The sequence below is a fragment of the Acytostelium subglobosum genome (genome assembly GCF_000787575.1).
Source record: "Acytostelium subglobosum LB1 DNA, scaffold: scaffold2, whole genome shotgun sequence".
NCBI lineage: Eukaryota > Evosea > Eumycetozoa > Acytosteliales > Acytosteliaceae > Acytostelium > Acytostelium subglobosum.
Genome location: NW_012236530.1, coordinates 1,506,438 through 1,520,119, shown reverse-complemented (window position 1 = coordinate 1,520,119; position 13,682 = coordinate 1,506,438). Strand labels below are relative to the sequence as shown.

The 13,682-nt window shown below is 43.0% G+C and overlaps 6 protein-coding genes across 6 annotated transcripts; 3 read left to right on the top strand and 3 right to left on the bottom strand.

Moving 5' to 3' along the window:
• Positions 1-340: 340 nt before the first annotated feature.
• On the bottom strand, positions 341-691 carry SAMD00019534_013820 (hypothetical protein; the record flags this gene model as incomplete). The annotated part of the gene is made up of 2 exons (XM_012903349.1): positions 341-419; positions 513-691. The coding sequence occupies 2 exons, from the start codon at positions 689-691 to the stop codon at positions 341-343; spliced, it is 258 nt and encodes an 85-aa protein (XP_012758803.1).
• Positions 692-737: 46 nt separating this feature from the next.
• Positions 738-1,931, bottom strand: SAMD00019534_013810 (hypothetical protein; the record flags this gene model as incomplete). Its single annotated transcript, XM_012903348.1, has 1 exon — positions 738-1,931. The coding sequence occupies one exon, from the start codon at positions 1,929-1,931 to the stop codon at positions 738-740; it is 1,194 nt and encodes a 397-aa protein (XP_012758802.1).
• A 3,982-nt stretch (positions 1,932-5,913) lies between these two features.
• SAMD00019534_013800 (hypothetical protein) lies at positions 5,914-7,118 on the top strand (the record flags this gene model as incomplete). Its single annotated transcript, XM_012903347.1, has 3 exons — positions 5,914-6,142; positions 6,201-6,233; positions 6,301-7,118. The coding sequence occupies 3 exons, from the start codon at positions 5,914-5,916 to the stop codon at positions 7,116-7,118; spliced, it is 1,080 nt and encodes a 359-aa protein (XP_012758801.1).
• Positions 7,119-7,506: 388 nt separating this feature from the next.
• SAMD00019534_013790 (hypothetical protein) lies at positions 7,507-8,094 on the top strand (the record flags this gene model as incomplete). The annotated part of the gene is made up of 1 exon (XM_012903346.1): positions 7,507-8,094. One exon carries the CDS (start codon positions 7,507-7,509, stop codon positions 8,092-8,094), a length of 588 nt encoding a protein of 195 aa, XP_012758800.1.
• Positions 8,095-9,929: 1,835 nt separating this feature from the next.
• On the top strand, positions 9,930-11,679 carry SAMD00019534_013780 (hypothetical protein; the record flags this gene model as incomplete). Its single annotated transcript, XM_012903345.1, has 2 exons — positions 9,930-11,452; positions 11,556-11,679. The coding sequence occupies 2 exons, from the start codon at positions 9,930-9,932 to the stop codon at positions 11,677-11,679; spliced, it is 1,647 nt and encodes a 548-aa protein (XP_012758799.1).
• A 227-nt stretch (positions 11,680-11,906) lies between these two features.
• On the bottom strand, positions 11,907-13,362 carry SAMD00019534_013770 (hypothetical protein; the record flags this gene model as incomplete). The annotated part of the gene is made up of 2 exons (XM_012903344.1): positions 11,907-13,169; positions 13,252-13,362. 2 exons carry the CDS (start codon positions 13,360-13,362, stop codon positions 11,907-11,909), a joined length of 1,374 nt encoding a protein of 457 aa, XP_012758798.1.
• Positions 13,363-13,682: the final 320 nt, after the last annotated feature.

The window sequence follows — 13,682 nt, the reverse complement described above, 5'->3', positions numbered from 1 at the left end:
GGCTTCGCAACATTCCGCAGCTGGCGCTGCTTCATTTCATACTTCAAGATTCTTCTCTTTATAGTTTTATATACTTCAAAGTAATTAAAAAAGGTATCTGTATCAACAATGTAGAATTGTAGTAGAAATAGAGTTTTAAAGTTCAAAATAATAATAATAATTAATCCTAAATCCAGGAGGCAGGGCTCCTATTCATCGGGTTGGGACGATGACCAACCGACCCGATTATTGGTGAATAACTGTCGACGAGTTATGAATACAAATAATCATTTGACAAGTTAACAGTTGTTCATATTCATTCTATTTATATTCGATTCATTCGATTGACTTGAAGATTTATTTAACATGCTGAAGCTGGAGTACAAGAGCTATTGGACCAAGTACTCCAAATGAATGAGTCGATCATCTCCTTGAAGAATCTATTAGGTTGAGGTTGATGATAAGAAAAGTGTTAACGACTATCAAAGATGATTGATTGAGTATGGATGGCGGTGGATGATTGTATTACTTACTTTTGCTCGACGATGAGGTTGGGCTGATGGTTCATCACTAGCCACTTGACCATGGTTATCCTCGGAGTGTCTCGCAAGTTGCCACTGTTGTCTAGGTACTTGTCCATTGCAATGGAGAGGTTGGGCGCATGCTTGTCTGTGTAGTGTGTCCACAGATTGGTTGTGCTGCCGCTTGCCATGTTGTAGCACGCCTTCTTGCCTGTGCAACGTTTGCACCAGGCAAGGTCAACCTTGTATCCACCACTCTCTTCGTCTGGTCTGGCACTCTTCCTGATCTTGCTCTTGGGGCCAAAGCTCGCCACACTTGATTGGGATCATGAAGCCACCGCTCCTCAAGATGGAGGCATACATCCTAGCGACGTCATATTTGTAGAGAGCTCCTATATGTTGAATTGCCATCATCAATGGGCCATAGGCTGACTTCTTTATCCACTCGCCCTCCATCTGACCGATGGGCTCTGGTTTGACAGTCTTGTTGTACGATAGGAACAGCTTGATCGCTGCTTTGTTGATGTTCTGTCCTGTTGTGTACATGTCGATGACGCCGTTAGTGTGTTCCTTGAGAGCGTCGGCATCAGCTTTGAACGAGTCCAATGTCTCCTCGAGAGTCATGCCTGAGAGGATACGGATGTACTCGCACTTGTCTTGGTACTTGCGCTTCTTCTTGTTGATGAACTGCTCCAGGCTGATGGTTGTGTACTCACCGTCATCGTAGAGCTGGACCCGATCGCCCTTGAGATACTTGAATACGATTGGCTTGATGTAGACGTCCCTCTCGTTGTGTCGAGTGTATCTGATGCCCTTGCCTGCATAGGTGCCCTCCTTGTCTAGCTTGTAGTGTCCATTGGTTAGTATCAGGTTGACCTCTCTGGTTGCCCTTGATGCCGAGGCATAGCAATGATCACCTTTGACATTGATTCTGATGTTGAGTCTGTCCTCGAGTTCTGGGATTCGTTTGATCGAGACCTTCTGATCGACATCGGGGTTGAGGAACTTCTTGAGTCGTGATGGCTTGCCAAAGTGCTCCGTGACCTGGTCTGGGTATGCATCGTGGAGGCAGTGGTAGAGGCAGTTATTCCATTTACCGTCGCAGCCGCCTGCCTTGCCCTTTGCTTGATGTACGTAGATGTAGAACGCTTTGAAGGTATCGGGCTCTGGGATGGGCGCGCCATCGTACTCGTGAGGATCAAACATGATGATCGGCTCACCTACCTTGGTGAACTTGCCCGATCGATACTGATGGTTGCCGTAGTCGAGCACGACCTCTATCCTTGCGTTGGCGCCGTGGCGTTGGAGCGTGTTGCTGTCTCGCTGCGCGATCCGTTCGATGTCTGCTCTGCTGTAGTTGCCGGTGAGCTTGATCTCGGTCACGCCCGTCTTCTTCAGTCTGCCGCCGATGTCTCTTGTTGATCTACTCATTCTATATATTAACATTGAGATGTTAATTTATATCACTTTGAACCTATTTGTTGGCCATCAACTGCTTGTGGATGTAGCCTTTCTTGTGTCGATTGAGATTGGTGCGACCGACTTCGAAGCCGCATTCGCATCTTACCTTTTGTTTGATGTATGCTTTGTGACGCTCTCTGAACTCTGAGTTCTCGTCCCAATAGTACTCTTTGAATAATGACATATTATATGTTATATCTGTTAGAGATAAATTGTTTAATTTAATTTATTTATTTATGAGTTTCCTAAATGGGATCAACAGATCACCTTTCACTTCATAGCTCAACACTCACTCATTTATTATTCACACAACAACAACTACTACAACAACTACTACAACAAATACCACAACAAATACTCCAACAACAACTACAACAACAACAATTACCTCTCTATCTCTATACACGATTCCTCATCATCTCACATTATGCCTCTCTCCATCAATGTCCTTCCAAGTGAAGGAAAGAAGATATCTGTACCTCTTCATCCAAACACAACGATCAATCAATTGATTGCTGAGATCATCAAGCGTTGCAAGTTAGATGCTAACGAGTACACTCTCTACTTCAAGGGTGAGCTCTTTGGCACTGATACGTTGGAGTCCCTTGGCATTCAGGATGGTGCAGAGTTGACTCTTTGTTCCCCCACTCATCCATATATAGCTCGTAAGTACAAACAACATCGGCGCAATGTCTTCATTCATTACTAACATACACACTCAAGCCGGTGCTATCTTTCTACAACACCAAGATGTCTTAGAGAGTTTGCAGAATGCAATTGATCGAAACACCAAGATAATGGCATCAATTGATCGTAACACCGAGACAATGGCAGCAGCAATTGATCGAAACACAGACGCTCTGAAGAATCAAGGACAGGACTTGAAACGTATAGTTGTGTACATGGAAGGAGCCGCAACAATCAGCCTCTCAATATCAAGAGCGAATGACGATCATATTGCTTTGCTTGGCATTACACCAGTCGAATATGGCAGAGGAGAGCTAAAACAATTGAAGCTATCGAAAGGAATAACGAAACAATCCCCCAAGTTCAACTGGAACAATGGTTCTCATTTCCCCGATTGTGTGCAATGGTTCTCAGATAATCATGGATTATCATTCTCCATAGCCAAATCTGGATTGCTAGATTCACGCTTCAAAAAGATGTGCCAAGTCGACGGACAGGATATGGAGCAGACCTTCAATGCAAATGGATCAACCGACCTAGTCATGACACAGAACCAACCCAGTCTCCAATCTATTGTCGTCACCATTGAGTTGAAGAAGGCCCTATCTGGTGTACACAAAAGAGAGAAGGACCAACTCTACATTGAGCATATCTGTGCACAGATGGGTTCAAACTTTCAGGTTCTTTCGATCCTCACAGACATGAACAACTACTGGCGACTTGCTTGGACATCGAAAGTAGACGTCAAAGATGGAATTTTCATTGTTTGCACCAGTGATGTCCATTTTACTCAGGCGCTTGAGGCGATCTACCAGATCCAAAAGATCAGTACTGAACAACCAGGTGGTCATTGGAGCGTGGAATCAGTTCTTGAGGGTCACAATATCATCAAACCAAATATCCACAAGCCAATCACCCGGAAACGCAAGTCTACTCTCAAGGACGATGACGATGATCAGGATGAAGACCCACCCAAGGACGATGACGATGATCAGGATGACAAACCACCAACGAAAGAAAAAAAGTGGACCACCTCAACATCGCACACACAATTGAGTTCAACATCGAAGACAGCATCATCTAAGAAGTCCTCAGGATCAACATACAAAAAACAGGGCAAGACATCAGGGTCATCAACACAAAACAGTGACAATCCCCTACATTCCGATGTTGCAGACTTGACAGATCTCATTGATATTCTCCCCGATCCAGATGATGTCCAAGATTGCAAAGAAAAACTTGTTCAAATAGTTCGAGAGCGATTGTACAAGTGGTACCACTCTAAACATGGTGGATCTGTGCATACAGGTTCAGATATATCCTCTGACTAGGCCAAGTGGGCTTCAATCGGACCAAACCAAACTTCGTCCTCTTTCCAAAGATAAATATTATTGAAATACAATTGGTGAACGTTTGGTGAACAGTTGGTGAACTCTCGGAACTACGGGCTGACCAACGTGCTGAGTACTCTCCTGGTAACTCTCTTGGGCGTGCAAACTGTTACATCGCTGACAGGTACCGAAAGTAGAATTGTAGTAGAATTACAAAAATAACCTCCTCAATTTAGGATTAATTATTATTATTATTTTGAACTTCCAAACTCTATTTCTACTACAATTCTACATTGATTAGACAGATACTCTTTTTCCAACGTGCTCACTGCTATGGCGGTGACAGGTACTGAAAGTAGAATTGTAGTAGAATTAGGAAAATAACCTCCTCAATTTAGGATTAATTATTATTATTATTTTGAACTTTAAAACTCTATTTCTACTACAATTCTACATTGTTGATACAGATACCTTTTTTAATTACTTACTTTGAAGTATATAAAACTATAAAGAGAAGAATCTTGAAGTATGAAATGAAGCAGCGCCAGCTGCGGAATGTTGCGAAGCCAGCGGCGATGAGTTATCCACACACTGTCCTCCTGGTCCTCTGTGCTGCCTGTTATGTACATTGTCACACGCTCCAGTGTTGGAGGCAGTGTTGCACCCGAGCTGAATGTGTGCGTGTCGGCACCAAGGTGCTTGAGTGTGGGCGGAATAAAATCCAGCACATGGCGAATGAGGCCGAGAGAAGTGAACGACTCCAATGATGGTGGCGCCGTGAATATCCGCATCAGATAATGTGTCTTCTTGCACTCGAGGGTGAGGAGTGAGCTTGGAAGACCTTGGATCTGATGATCAAATTCACCCCCAAAGCTGAGCGTCAGCAATCCCTCTGGCAGGGAGTTCTCAAAGATGGGCTGATTGAAGCTGTTGCCCGTCGAGAGATGGAGCAGGCTGGCGGGCAGAACGCGCGTCCTGATCGGCTGATTAAAATAGTTGCCCAACGACAAGCGAGTCAGCGACGCAGGCAGCACCGACGCCACGAGGGGATGAAAGACTGGTCGGGTGGGATGTTCGATGTTGTGTAGTCTGCATGGGTGATGATGATGATGAGTGTCAAGAGTCAGCACGTTCGACTCAACGAAGTATGTCGTACATATACGGTCTTGGTTGAGGACCAAGTCCACATGCCTCTTCAGCTATTGGTACAACGACGTTGATGTGAGAGCCAAGAACAAGATGTCYGCWGGCGGCAGATGACCCATGATCATCGTGCAAAGATAAGTTGGAAGCGATTGCAGTGAGGCCATCATCATCAGAGGTGTGCCTCTATCTGTTAACATTGGATAACGATCACTTTGACTTTGAGGAAACACCTGGCTTGTGAGTGTTGGAAGCCATGAAGAGATCGCTCATCACAAAAATGAATTAGTTATTGAGATGATGTTGAATGAACGACCCTACAACTCTGTAACAATGTCTAGATTGACATTGTTATGGGATATACTTAGAGATCCACTTGTTGATGGTGATGACAATGACAAACCAGACTGTATAATGGTCGAAACACGTGATGTATAATCCAATCGAACAACTAGGTTGGAAGAAATCAATAATGCTCTGTGACCTGCTCTGGGTAGGCAGTGGTAGAGGCAGTGATTCCATTCACCGTCACCTGCCTTTGCTTGATGTACATAGATGTAGAAACGATTTAAAGGTGTCAGGTTCTGCAATTAGTGCATCACACTCATGAGGATGATTGGATCGACCGACCTCAAATTCGGACAAAGAGATCCGCATTCACCCACATCCACCTCGCCCAGAGGTCTCTTCTCCATTCATTCAACTCGCAACATCAACAACAAATACTTCAATCACTTTACTCTCCTCACCGAGAAACATCATTCTTCCCAACTTTCATTTATCACTTCGCCATGTCACTCACCAAAGAATCAACACCAGATCAAGTCAGTGCTTGGCTCAAGCACAAGAACCTTGATGATGCTACAATCAAAGCTCTCCGGGATCAGGATATCGCAGGAAAGAACTTCATCAAGTTGACCAGAGCAAGACTTTTGAGTCCTCCTTACTCATTCAAGGATGCTGTTGTTGATGATATCTTGGATGCGATAGAAGAGATCACTGGCACAAGTTCCCAAGCTCGTAAGTACAAACAACATCGGAGCAATGTCTTCATTCAATACTAACATACACACTCAAGCCGGTGCTGCAGGAGTAGGTGGTGGCCAAGTGCGTAAGTACAAAAGAGAGCGAGTGTACATTCAATTGACTAATGCACATCCTTCACCAACGCACAACAGCGAAGAGATACTTTGATGACATTTTTGTCGCTGAGTATGAGGGTCGGTTAAAGAAAGTCAAGTTCGATGGTCCTATTGTCACCCTGCCGGCATCACCCTCTTCCCTCTCCACAGACCGCACTCGCTTTGATTTCAAGGACAACCAGGTCAAAATAGTTAAAAGAGCGATAACAGACAGACTAATGAATTTCATCACCGACAAGTATGGCAAACATCGTGGAGTCTATGTGCAGGGTCCCCAAGGCGTGGGCAAGTCACACTCTCTCTTCCAGATCGCCTCTGCTCTCAAGCAGAACATTGGCAACCGAGTGTTGTACATTAGTGACTGCAGAGGCTGGCTCGGATCCTCCAATCCCTTTCAATTCTTTCTGGAGTGTCTTGACAATGCATTTCAATATGCTGGTGACAACTTTGTCCGTGATCACTCACGACGCAACAGCTTTGAGCAAGATAGTTTACTTCGCCTCCTGGACGATGTGGCACGGCACTGCACAGACAAGAATTTACGAGCATTCTTCTTCTTTGACCAACACAACGGTTTGTCAGACAATGATCGCAAGTTAGCGCCCTTCTCCATCGTCGAAGGATATCTCGTTGTCAGTATCATGTGGATCAAACAGTTGGTCATCGTTTCAGGCTCCGCCAACAACAGATACTTTCTAAAGGTGGCCAAGGATTCAAATTGGCCAGTGTTCCAGTTCACCGATGGCTACACTGATGACGAGTTCAAACAGTGGCAGGCCATCGAAAAGAAGTTCGCAACTCTGACCCCTGATGACATTGAGTTGGTCAAGGACTTGACAAATTTCATCCCGTAGGTTACCATGTCATCTAGATAGCTCCCTTGTCCCCTTACTAACAAAGTATGCAGAATGGAGCTCAGCTTACTCAACAAAGTTTGGTGTGACAACAATTCACTCACTCTGGATGGTGTGATCAAGTCGTACCGACTGACGCGCACCCGGTCAATTATCGAAAAGGATGACCACTTCCGCAAAGAGTTCATCATCAATGACACATTCGCAGCTGCCGAATACAACCGCGCAATATCTTTGATCTCTCTTCGTATTCCCTCCACTGGCCTCTCAACAAAGCTCAACCAACAGCTCAGTATACTCCCTCATTGCTCCCATCTTTCCTCTCATTCAACAAGTACTGTCTAGCCGTTATCTCAACAATCAGTCTTACATCGAAGAATCATTGGCAATGTACCGCTCAATCTTTACAAGGTCAATCAACCTGACAAGCGATGCACTTGGGCGATGTGTCGAGAAATACATTGTCGAGACGCTTCAGAGGGCGACTCAGACAACACTGGCATTGAATTGGACCATCTCCAAGATTCTTTGCACCAGCAAACCAGATCCAAAGAATAGCAAATATATCCTTGTCGATGCCAAACCCACTGCATATACATTCCAGGCACGACCAACCACGACACAATTCATCAACGATACACTTTTCACTGGTGTCAACTGGAATCTTGATTCCTTGTTGGTGCCAACATCTCCTAACTTCCCAATTGCTGATTGGTTCTTCTGGGACTCAAAGGGCAAACTGCTCACCGCATGCCAAGTTACCATCGGTAAATCTCACAAGAACAAATGGAACGGATCCACCCTTCAGAAGAGCGCCAAGTCTGCATCGAATTACCTTCAAGATCAGTTCATGTGGTTCGCAACCGATGATCTGAAATATGCGGACATGCAATTCAACGAACAGCTGATTGTCTTCATCAACAACACCAGTATCCATAATTCTTTTCCTCTTCTGGCGCAACTGATACTTGACTAATCATGGATCGATCAGCTCAATAAATAAACACCAGTCTGCCCTTGAGGGCATTCATCTCATTCTATGGATCGATCAATCCAAGTCAACAAATATCTCACACATCAGAACAGAAAATACACACTTGCCTTGTATCGACAGAGTCATTGCTCTCCTTCCATTGTACAACATCCATCCCTTAATATCGATCCAATCACTGATTATTGTGAACTACTGTGTTATGAAGTCGAAGGAATTCTTCAAAAGAAGATGTCCGTGTTGATTGATCGATCACTTGCAACAACCAATGTTTGACAAAGTATCATCAATCTCGCACATCAAATTGATTGAGAGAATTCCAAATGTCACTTTTGGTCATTCATTCAAATCCTTTCATTTAAACAACAAAGAGATACATAATAAATATAGGAGTATTATGCAAGTAGATAGTTGTTCGATACATAATGGCAAGAAGAGATGGTTCTTATGTTTAGATTGTAGAGTTATGATTTGCACATTATGTTGTGAATCATCATCATCGGATCATTACACTCATGATGTTGAAACAGTTGCCAACATAGAGGTGATGTTGAAAGAACAACCTTACAACTCAGTGACAATGTCTAGATTGACATTGCTATGGGATATACTTCGAACAGAACCACTTGTTGATGATAATATCGCATCATCTTTCAAAACAGTGATGTCTGAACCATTCAAACGACTACATCAATTGTTCATTGATCAATTGGACGTTACAATTGGCATTGATCGAGCAATGAACATACATTATAACAAAGCATCGACATACTATCCACATCTAAATGGATTGGTTGGGGCATCACTTACAAGTGAACAAAGACAAACACTTGCAACATTGCACGCCAATTATGTCTACACATCAATCATCAATTTTGCAAAGTACAACAACTACAACAACAACAACAACAATCACCAACTCTTATCAGCACCCTACTATCTCCACGATGAAATGTCAATGATAATAAGCGATAATGACCTACTTGATTTGGAGATCATCAGACTATTCCTTGCATCAATCAACAACAACTCAAACAACAATGACAACACCTCCTATAATCTACTATACCTTATTATATCAATTAAGGAACCCTCAAAGCATTCATTGGTCATTGAACACAGCCGTTTGATCTTTGAGTATGTACTTTACTTTGAAGGTCAACCCTCGCCCTAACCCTTGCCCTCGCCCTAACCCTCGCTCAACAAACAACAAGCTTCATTATGAATACAATCAGGAATGCGATGTATACAAAAGGTGTCTTTGAGAGTTTAGTACCATACGCCGCGAATAGGATCAACAAACTGTTGGAGACAGTCATCACCAAGAGTGGTGATGATAATAGATTGTATTACTATCAAGAGATTGAGACAATATTCAAGGAGTGCACATTGCCATTAACTATTCATATGTTCAACTATTTATCGACAATATTCCAAGGCCTTTGTCCAACTATTGGCTTTTGCCAACTCTACTACCTACGTTTGCATGAACAAGCCAAGGGACATCAGATCAAACAAATGGGCCACTCATTCCTCAAAGTATGACATTGTTGTGGCGACATCAATGGAACCGTTCCACCTCAATCAATCACTAACACTCAATCATTAATATATATAGTATTATTATGAACATGAAGAGGATGTCCTTAAAAGCTTCTCTTTGTATCAAGAWTGTTTCAACCATACCACTTTTGGCGTTGATCAGCCTGTTGCCAACTATCACACCTTCACTTAAGGCAACACTCAACACCTTGTCAGAAAGGTTACGAAGTAATATTCGCTCAATGTGCCTCAATATCATGTTCCTTGATCATCCTTCAATGTCAAAGGGTTTGATCGAGGTGTACAAAGTGACACAGAACAAGGATCACCTAGAGTCTGCATTACTTTTATTATTCTACTTTGACAATCCAACTACATCATTGACGATCAATCAAGAGGTGATCGATCACTACCCATCAGAACTCAAACAACTCATTGCCAACAATATGGACACAATATTCATGAGTCATAGAGGGATGAATATCCCATTGATCATTGCATGTTGCCAACAAAACATTCTTGAAGATCACCTAATCAAACAGATCCGCATCAAAATGTGCCTCTCATCAATGCATCGTCCAAGTTGGGTCGTCGCGTCATTCATCAACTCATTCACCAATGTCGCTGATGTTTGGATGGAGGTCGTCAATCTCGTCGACACAGCCCAACTAGTCCAACTTGCCAAGGTTATCGGACACAGTCGTCCATTGTTCAAGGCACTCAAACTCCTCTACGTCATACGATTAAGTAGCCACAGCCACTACAAACACAAACATACTCTCAAACATTCGGGGCGCCATGACCATGAGTATGAGGACCAACTCAAACAGTTCAGATTGTTCAAGATACAATCAATCATTCATCAAACCCTACAGGACAGGAAACAACATACTCTTAAGATCCATCACGAGGTCATCTGTCCGACACTGCCACAATTGATCATCAACAAGATTGTTGAGTTGTCGTTGATAAATATTCCAAAGTTGAGTCCTGAGTGGGTCTCTGATCTGGCAAGAGTGAGCACTCACTTCCACAAGGCATGCTCACTGCTACTCACACATATCCCCATGCCAAGCATTAGTATCCAATCAGCATTGGAATATATTGGATCTAAGTTCTGTCTCTTCAAGGATACACCACTACATCTCAATGCTCTCGAGATTGTACGCATTCCTGACAAGCACATTGCACGCTGCATCGATCGATTGGAGCACCTGACATTGCCATTCTCTTCTGAATCATTGAACCTTGAGTCTAGGATCAGCTCCATCATGTTCATTCACATCAAAGCTCCTCATCTCAAACATATTACAATTTTTGAGCACTATTGTTGTGAAGACTGGCCCGAGGCCAAAACAATACGGGAGAACTGCGAGTTTAAACCATCAGATGATGAGGATGATGATGAAAGGCCGCGTCATGCATATGTAGCCTACAAGAAACATTTGGATTACTTTTGGGTGAACGAACCATCTATTGATTACTATGAACAATTCTTCAAGTTCTTCTTCAAGAAATACGTCAAGCACAATCCAGAAGTGGAATCGTTAGAGTACAAGACATCATCAATGTCCATTCCTTTCAGAGACATCATAACCCAGCGACACATCAAGTTGAAGCACCACCTTTTACTATACAAACTGGATTTAACAACATTTGATCTACCCTCCACTGATATGGCCACCATCAACAAAGTACATCTCCTCATGTCCATTTCATTTGAGGGCATTCATCTCATTCCCAATGCCTCAGAGGTCACTCTCTATGACTATGATCCAACCAAAGACAAATTCAATCAAATGTATCGGGGTTCTCGTAATGACAATGGATCAACCGAAGACCAAGACAATCAAGAATTTCAGAGACAATGTGAGCATCTTCAACTATATTATCTCACACATCAGAACAGAGCATACACACTTGCCATCGATTCGCCCAGTATCGACAGAGTCATTGCTCTCCTTCCACATTGTACAACCACCATCACATCAATATCGATCACAATCACTGATTATGGCCAACTATTGAAATATGAAGTCGAAGGAACACTTCAAGAGAGGATGTCCGTGTTGATTGATCACCTGAAACAACCATTGTTTGACAAAGTATCGTCGATCACCCTAGACATGGGCGACAGCCAATGGAATTATCACCAATCTATACTTCCAATCAATTTATACAATCATATGCCATATCCACAATCAATTAATTAATTAAAGTTTAATAATATAATCAATCCATGTTGTGATCATCCATTATTTGATGCGTAACTTCTTGAGAACTCCATCAATGTCAATGAACTCACATTCGGTGAATTTGCCAAGCACTGAATATAGATACTTGAGGAAGAGGGTGTCATTGATTCTGAACAGAGAGAAGGAATGACCATTGGCCTCTAGTTTGATACGATCTAATGATGTCATTGCCAGTATTGTTTCCAAATGCTCCTTGACCCACTTGCTCTCCCGACAACATATTCTCAATGATCTAAGTGTGGCCGGAAGTTGACTTGGTAGTGGCCATTGCGCAATATCAATCAACTTGAGTGATGTGAGTGCTGGAGGGAAGTGATCCGACTCAAACTTGTGATGATACCTCCTAATGCTAAATGATCGTAGTGTTCGAGGCAATGTGGTGTTGGTGATGACAAAGCTTTGTTCACAACTGTCTATCAACCTCAACTTCTGGATGCCTTGAGGGAATGATGTGATCGGTCCATAGGCCATGATTTCAAGCAATCTCAATGATGATGTCATGGACATTGAGAGGTCAAGTGATTCGCTCCATGTCCTGAACATTGTACGTAGTGAGAGTGTCTTGAGACATGGGAAAGTAGATGATGGGAGCGACACCTGTTTATCATCCTCTCTCTCTGTCACCAACTTGGTGAGTTTGGGAAAGGCAACTCCAGGGGCGAATACTGCGACACCTTTATGGGACAGCTTCCTTAGAAGTTGATTGTCAATTGGATGTTGGAAGGCTTCATCCACACAGAGTTTGGTAACACTCTTTGGTATGTTGGTCAGTGGTTGATTGAATTTGACTCCAAAGTCTAGGGACTCCAATGAGGGAGGAAGGGTATCTTTACCAATCGGTTGATTGAATCCATATCCAAATGACAGCTTCTTCAATCCAATGGGGAGAGTGCCAGGCTTAATAGGGTGATTCCATTCCTTGGACATGATGTCGAGTTGCGTCAAAGTGTCTGGCAGACCCACTAGCTCACCAAACGTTCCATTGATTGCCAGTTGGGTCAGTGTCTTTGGGTAGTGGGTGTACTCGGGGAAGTTATCCATGATATCAATGCCCAAGCTGGTCAAGGGCACGTTATGCAATGAGTATGAGAGTGAGCTTCCTTCACACATAAAGAACTCCATCTCCACTGATCGTGTTGACATCACCTTCATAAACTCACTGATCCCTTCCCAGAACTGTTTGTCAAAGGCATACTCCTCTTCATCCTCAAAGTATATACCCATGAGGTTGTTCATCGCCATTATCTTCTCTGTCCATCCCTCCTTTGATGTATCTTTTGGAATGTAAGTTAGATTGATTGGTCACCTCTTGATTGATTGAATGAATGATGGATGTGATGCATACCAACTTCACTTGCTTTGTTACCTGGAGGTAAAACGTATATTGTCTGTGTTTTGGAGTTGTTGAGTTGATTGTGGATGATCTGCCGGTATGATCGTAGTTTGAAGTTATCATCGTTGAATTCACGGGGACCAAAACGTGGCTTGGTTGTGAATTGTAGATAGCTGTTACGATTATCAAACAGATGTCTAGACACCAATGTCAGCCTTAGCCTGTCTGCATCACATGGCAAGTATGATGCGATGTGTCCCAACAATCTTAATTGAAGTGTCTCCATGTTTATGTGTTTGTTAATCTTTCCAAGACCAAATTGAATAAATGAAGTTGATCAAAAACTTTTAGGTCCTTTGGGGCAAGGGTTGGGCTTAGCCTTAGGGTTGAGGTCGAAAGATTAGATCTAATCTTAGACTAAACTATGTTTATTGTGAACCATA